We start from the raw sequence: 7,500 nt of genomic DNA on the forward strand, positions 1-7,500 counted from the left end.
TGTGTGTGCGTGTGTGCGTGTGTGTGTGTGTGCGTGTATGCGTGTGTGTGTGTGTGTGTGTGTGTGTGTGTGTGTGTGTGTGTGTTTCTGTAAGCAAGTATGTATGCCCGAATGAATATATGTAAGTACGTATGAATGAATAAATGCGTGTTTGTATATATGTATATAAGTATATATATGTACTGTATGTATGTATCTTTATACGTATATATATATATCATTTAATACAAATACGTATTGATGAATACATCTATGTATGCACATAATTATGCCTCTATCTACCTATTTAATTTATCTTTATACAAAGAAAAATTTCCCCCCTCATCTCTCTCTGATTATCTGTCAATCTTCATTTCCGTCTCTGTCAGGCTAACTGTCTGTTTGCTCCCTGCTCGTACAGGCTGAGTGAAGGACTTACATTTTCACAGAAGTTAAAAAAAAAGGTCTGTTTCTTCCGGATTTTCTTTTTTCTTTTTACACTAGATTAATTTTCTGCTGTCGAGAAGCATCCGTCTTAATCATCATGTCGCCTTCTGTTCTCTCTTTCTTTCTTTTTAATTCTCTTCCCTTGTCCTTTCCTTCCTTTGTTTACCTTCCTCCCGTGTTCGCTCCCCCTCTTTTTGAACCCGGTCCCTCGGCGCGTATTCATCAACATATTAATTGTTTCACTGCAATCGGGAGTCGATGACCTTGCCGCCTGATCAACTCGCGCAAAAGCTGGCGGAAATCGGCTACAATATTTGCCTCTTTTCGCTGCCGCCATTTGTGACGTCACCGAGTTCCATTCCAGCGCTTGGTGTAAATAATGCCATAGGGTATTATAGTTATCTCTCTACCTGTGTGTCTGTCTGTCTGTCTGTCTATCTGTCTGTCTGTTTACCTATCTATCTTTATATACATCTATATACTTATATATATTTGTAATCGTGTATGTGTTTGTGTGTTTGTGTGTGTGTGTGTGTGTGTGTGTGAGTGTGTGTGTTTGTGTTTGATTGTTTTTGTGTATGTGTATCCATCCGTATGTGGCTGTGTATATGTAACACCGTGTGCGTATGTACGTGTGTGAGAATGTGTGTACATGCACAGACATTATATATCAACTATTCACGGCGCTTCGGCTGCCCCTTCCCTCTCGAATGCCCTTGTTCTGTCTTCACGAATCATCTTTTATTGGTTTTCTTTTTATTCCCCCAGACACAGCCGTTGTGCGAAGTGTGAACAGTTCAAAGCGATTCTCTCGAAAACCACGCGTGCAATGTTCCTCTAAAACAAGCTTGGGAATACAAGTCAAGGTGAAAGAGCAAAATCTATTTACGGCGCGTGCAGGAGTGCTTGCCTGTGCTTGCAACGTGAGGTGAAATATGCAACATATACGAATACGCAAACGTGTACTGTATGTTTAACATCTGCTGCTTTCCGGGCCGGAGCTAAGCGAACCCCCCCCCTCCCTTCCTTTCCATATCTCCCTCTCCCTCACTCCTCCCCCTCTCCCTTCCCCTCACTCCTCCCACTCTCCCTTTCCCTCACCCCTCCCCCTCTCCCTTTCCCTCACCCCTCCCCCTCTCTCATTTCTTCTACCCCTCTTCTTTTTCCTCACTCCTCCTTCTTTTCCTCCTTCACTCCTTCTCTTCCTCTCTCTCCCTCCGCCCCCTATCCCCCCCCTCTCCCTCACTCATTCTCCTCATTTCCCTCCCTCACCCCCCCCCCCCCTCATGTTACAGCTAACATAGCGCAATATGCGACAAATTGTTTAGCTCTGCTCGGGGTAGCTTCCTCTTCGTAATAGCTACACCCTTGATGTCTGCAGTATATAGATGGATAGATGGGTGGATGGAAGGGTAGATAGATGGGTGGATGGATGGATGGATGTGTGGGTGGATGGATAAAAAGTCACTGATTGACTGATAAACTAATAGATACATCGATTGATAAATATATCGATAGAGAGATAGGCAAATAAATAGATATTTGGATAGGTAGACAGATAGATTGACAGACAGATAGACAGATACAGAGGGATAGAATGTTAGCTAGATAGATATATACAGATATAGACAAAATAATGAATACGAATACGAGTATAATCTAAATAAATATAATCGAGATTCGAACACTCGTCGCTGCAGGCAGGCAACTGCAAGATAAACGCTCTACCACTGAGTGACACGAAAAGGAATGTAGCTCAGTGGTAGAGCATCCATCAAAACCACATAAACATCCAACTCTTCTGTAAAATGATATTTAATTTGCATAAAGCAATCTACTTCCAGCCCGGGCGCCTCTCCCCGCCGCCTCGACGTCAACCTCCACCTTATTTCTACGCAAAATGCGGTTAAGCCTATTAATTATGAACCTAATTATTCCGCTTCGTTGGACGAAGGGCAAGAAACGGAGGTGGATGATATATTTGGGGATTAAATCTACCGTCCTGTCTGTATGTGTGTGGGTGTCTATCAATCTGTCTGTGTGTCGGTATGTCTGATGTCTGTCCATCTACCAAACCGTCTCTATCTATCTATTTGTCTTTCTGTCTATTTGTCTGTTTGTCTCTATGTCTGTTTGTTTGTCTGTAAATGTGTCTGTCTATTTGTCTGTATGCGTCTGTCTATTTGTCTGTATGTGTCTATCTATTTGTCTGTATATGTGTCTGTCTATTTGTCTGTCTGTTTGTCTGTTGGGCTGTGTCTATCTATCTATCTTGCATTTTCTATATTTCTTTTCCTTTTTTCTCGATTCTTTATTCATCAAATTTCACCATTCTAATTTTTCTTTTAGTGACATTTCAGCACGTGTTTTTCGCCTTGCCTCTCCCTGGCGTCGCTTGGCGTTTCCATGACAACGAACCGCGAACACAATGAATGAACTGCTTTGGGCGAGGGGCGACAAAAACAATTATGGGCGTAATTGTATTGAAGGTGACAATGTTAAGGTTGATGATAAAGGCAACAATACTGGTGATGGTGATAAATGTTGGAATTATAATAACGATGATGGTGATTATAATGGTATGAATAAAGAGAATGGCGGATGCTGATAAATGATAGGAATGATCCGATTAAAATTATGATGACTGATGATATTCGTGACAGTTAGGATAATGATGATGATAAGGATGTTGAGGATGAGAATGGTGATGATGGTGATATGAATTTTTATGACTGTTCTTAAACTAATAGTATGCCTTATTTTTTTCATGTTTTGTCAGTCGTGTCTGCTTATTGAGGCATTGAATATTACTCAAACGTACTATCCTATTCAATTGTAAGAATAGGGGCTGTTTCAGTGGAAGTGGGCATTAATATTCATTTACATCTCTTGCACAAGAATGAGCAAAGTGGGAAACGAAGAGCCTCGAGCGGCGCTGACCTGGCTACATGTCCTCCTTGATGATGATGGTGGTGGTCTGGGGCGGGTGCGCCACCGTCTGGATGCTGTTGGTCTGGTTGGCCTGGAACACCAGCAGCGTGACGCTCTCCGGGGGGCGCGTCGGGGAGTCGCCCTCTCTTCTCCGCCAGGACTTGGGCAGGATCCAGCCCAGCTTGACGAGGAAGGGCGGCAGGACCTCGAGCAGCTCCCGCCGGAGGTTCGTGTTGAGCCAGCCGTAGAGGACGGGGTTGATGCAGGCCGAGCTCATGGCGATCATGTGGCAGGCGCCGAACACGGTGTAGAGGTAGGTCGGGTCGCTGAAGCCCTTGTACTCGAAGTCCGCCAGCAGGTTCACGATGTTCCACGGCAGCCAGCTCACGGCGAAGGCCACGGCGATGGTGGACAGCAGGATGGTGGTCTTGTTGTTGCGCTCGATCTCCTTCTGCGCGCGGCGGGCGTCGTACTGGCCCATCATGTGCTGGCCCAGGTAGCGCTTGATGCGCGCGTGCACGACGCTGAGCACCATGATGGGGATGCCGTACTGCGTGAGGAGCAGCGCGATGATCCACACGTTCTTGACGCCGCGCGACGGCCACACGTCGAGGCAGCGTGAGAACAGCAGGATGTGGTGCAGCTTCACCTCCTCCACCACGTAGTAGAAGTAGAGCGGCAGCGTGAACAGCACGGACGCCGTCCAGATCACGGCGATGGACGCCACCACGTGGAACCTGCTCCGGCTCGACCTGCCGACCTGCACGATGGTGGCGTAGCGGTCGACGGCGATGGCGACCACGGTGGCTGGCGACACCATGATGTTGGTGCCCTGCAGCACGGGGACGAGCTTGCAGATGACGCTGCCCATGTTCCAGTTCTTGTAGAGGAGGCTGACGAGCGTGAAGGGCATGCACACGAGGCACATGCTCAGGTCGGACACCGTCAGGTTGATAATGTACAGGTTCCTGGGCGTGCGCATGGCCCGCTTGCGCCAGATGACCCAGCCCACCATCAGGTTGCCGGTCACGCCGAACACGATCAGGATGACGTAGAACACGATGAACACGATCTTGGTGGTGCCGTCGAGGTAGCCCTCCTGGCTGTCCGAGATGATCTGGTAGGCGTCGTGGATGGAGAAGTTGAACAGCGAGCTGCTCGACTCGTTAATGGTGGTCACGAAGGCGGGGTCCAGCAGCATCTTGCTCAGGCGGTCGATCGTGACAACCTCCGAGGCCATATCACTGTGCTGCGCCACGGGGCCGGGGTATGGGCACGGCCCGGGCTCTCGGCACGAGATGCCCACGATGTCATCGTCGGCCTTTTCGCCCCTCGCCGCCGTCACCGCGTCCCCCAGCAGGGCTTCCTCCTCGAGGCTGACGCTTGGCTCCTCCAGCATGGGTGATCGACGTCGGGGCGAAGTGCAAACTCAGCAGGCGGAGGGACGCGGGCCAGGTGGGCATGCCATGCGCACGACGAGGCACTCTCAAGCCGCGGAACCCCGTGCGACCCCTTCGATCCCGCGCGACTCGGCAAAAAAGGACCTCGGAGGCAGAGGAGATCGGTCAGCCTTCCGCGAGTCACTCACAGGAGGAAGCCACTCGCAGGAGCGTCGACGGAGCGGTCATCTCATCAGGCGTATCTGCAAGGTTGAGAGAAGAGCAAGTTAGGGACAAAATCTCTCTCTTTCCCTCCGTTACTCCCTTTGCCCCTCTCTTTCTCACTCCTCCTTTGCCTACCCTTTCCCTCCCTTACTCTTTCCACCCTATTTCCTCCCCTTCTCTCTTTCTCCCTTCCTTCGTCCTTCCCAATTTTCCCTCCGCCCTTGTCTACCTCTCCCGCCGCTCAAAGACGGAAACCCTCCCTCTGGAACGACATCTCAAGTGGCAAAGGAGTGGCTGACGTCGCACGCATCGCATTCATCTGCACGGAGTAACAGGTTCCGCTTAACACTGGGTGGGACGGTGGTGAGGCTTCAGATACATTCTACAAACACAAAGGAATAAATGAATGATCAATTGATGAATTTCAGTATTGATTAAAATAATCTAAATCCAGTAAATAAATATATATGTTTTACAGAAATGTATTCCCTCCTGCACTGTCAATATGCGTTTGTATTCACATGAATAACAGACTGGAAAAACAGCATATTCAGTTGTGTGAAACATTTCATGAATATATTACATACAAAGCTTTTTTTTCGCAGGTGTTCTGCAAAAACGTTTTGGTAAATTGTCTTTTTTGACGTCTCTGCTACCAAATAACGAATTTTGCTGCGACATGTATGATCATGAATTCTTGCTTTATCCTTGCTTCTTAACTGGTTACTCCTTTTACCTTTCTGTCTGTCTCTCTCTCTCTCTCTCTCTCTCTCTCTCTCTCTCTCTCTCTCTCTCTCTCTCTCTCTCCCTCTCCCTCTCTCTCTCCCTCCCTCTCTCTCTCTCTCTCTCTCTCTCTCTCTCTCTCTCTCTCTCTCTCTCTCTCTCTCTCTATATATATATATATATATATATATATATATATATATATATATATATATATATATATATATATATATATATACACAATATATATATATATATATATATATATATATATATATATATATATATATATGTTATATATATTATATATATTTATATATATTCATATATATATATATATATATATATATATATATATATATATATATATATATATATATATATATATATATATATATATATATATATATATCCAACTCATGACGATGGTCTCACCTTCTCCCCTCCCCCACTCCTACTCCCCGTGTTTACTTCACCACACCCTCTCCTCTCCTCCCGTCCTCTTCAGCTCATGACGAGCTCCACATCCCTTCCCCCACATTCTCCTCCCCATTATTTTTTTAGTTTGCTCCTCCCATTCTCCCTCCCCCACCTCCCTTCCCCTATCCCCCTCTCTCTAACTCATTTCGACACTCCCCTCCCCCTCTCCCTCCTCTTCTTCCTTCCCCTCCTCTCTCCTCTCCCTCCCCCTCCCCATCCCCACCAGGGACTGGTGGGGATGGAGAGGGGAGGAGGAGGGGGAGGGGAGGGGGAAGGGAGGGAGTGGGGATGGGGGAGGGGAAGAGGAGGGAGTAGGGATGGGAGGTTGAGTGAGGATGGGGTGGGGATAATTATTTAGTTTTTAATTTTTAGTTTTAATTCCATTTGTTACAATGGATATTCTTTGCTGTGACTTACTGTAAGTCTGTTTTATTTTGCTCAAATCTTCCCCTGTGTGCAAGGAATGGCCGGGGTGACCAATCACTGGTCGGCCGTGGGATTGAACGCAGGTCCGCAAGATTGCTAGACCAGCACCTTACCGCTACGCCAGGAGGGGGGTGAGAGGAAAGGGAGGAAGAAAAGGAAGAAAGAAAGGTAGAAAGAGGAGGAAGGAAAAGAAGAGAAGGGGATAGGGAGGATTGAGAGAAAAAATAGGCAGAGGACAGGGGTAAGGCCCTGTTCAGACGAGCGATTTAATTTTTTATTTTATTATTACTTTTTTTTTTTATCCCTCTTTAGTCGATGACCATACACAGCTGGTAATGGATGAAGAAGAGGTGGCATGTGCATGGGTTTTATATCGTCGTTTGCAGTGGCGGAAGAAGAAACAGACGTTATTGGGTTCATCCTATCTTAAATTACAGACTTACCCATGGAATGTTCTTCACATTGTATCCAAAGTTATGAGATCATGAGCCCAAATTCTTTAATTACATGAGAATGTCCATCATATCTGTCTGGTTCCGCTCCACGTGCTCTCTCATAGGTCGAATCCCACCCCCTCCAGCCAATGAGGCATGCCATCACCATGAAAACATAGTGGCTGTCGCCGTGTGTGCGCGGCCGTGAAGCAACACATGTACCTCGAGTGGCTGAGCAGTCGGGCGATTGTAAGGAAAATGTCGAGTCGCGCCACAGGCCAGCCTCAAGCCACTACGTGTGTGCGCTCCTCTTCACTTCCATTGACCTGGCAGTCGCGCTTCTATCAGTCGCGCCACTAAAGTCGCTCGTCTGAACAGTGTCTAGGAGGAAAAGGAAGGAGGGGAGAAAGGTGGTGTAAGTGAGAAGGGGAGGAAAAGTGAAGATGGGAGGAACGAGAAGGATAAGGATGAGGATA

The 7,500-nt window shown here is 47.1% G+C and overlaps 1 protein-coding gene across 1 annotated transcript in view; it reads right to left on the reverse strand.

Moving 5' to 3' along the window:
- Window positions 1-7,500, reverse strand: part of LOC113823659 (neuropeptide F receptor) — a 118,523-nt gene that overhangs the window by 24,656 nt on the left and 86,367 nt on the right. The window contains exon 2 of the mRNA XM_070138149.1: window positions 3,367-4,999. Within this exon, the coding sequence (XP_069994250.1) occupies window positions 3,371-4,756 (1,386 nt within the window). The 5' untranslated portion in view covers window positions 4,757-4,999 and the 3' untranslated portion in view covers window positions 3,367-3,370. The remainder of the gene's footprint in view (window positions 1-3,366; window positions 5,000-7,500) is intronic.

The sequence above is a fragment of the Penaeus vannamei genome, chromosome 24, assembly GCF_042767895.1.
Source record: "Penaeus vannamei isolate JL-2024 chromosome 24, ASM4276789v1, whole genome shotgun sequence".
Classification (NCBI taxonomy): domain Eukaryota; kingdom Metazoa; phylum Arthropoda; class Malacostraca; order Decapoda; family Penaeidae; genus Penaeus; species Penaeus vannamei.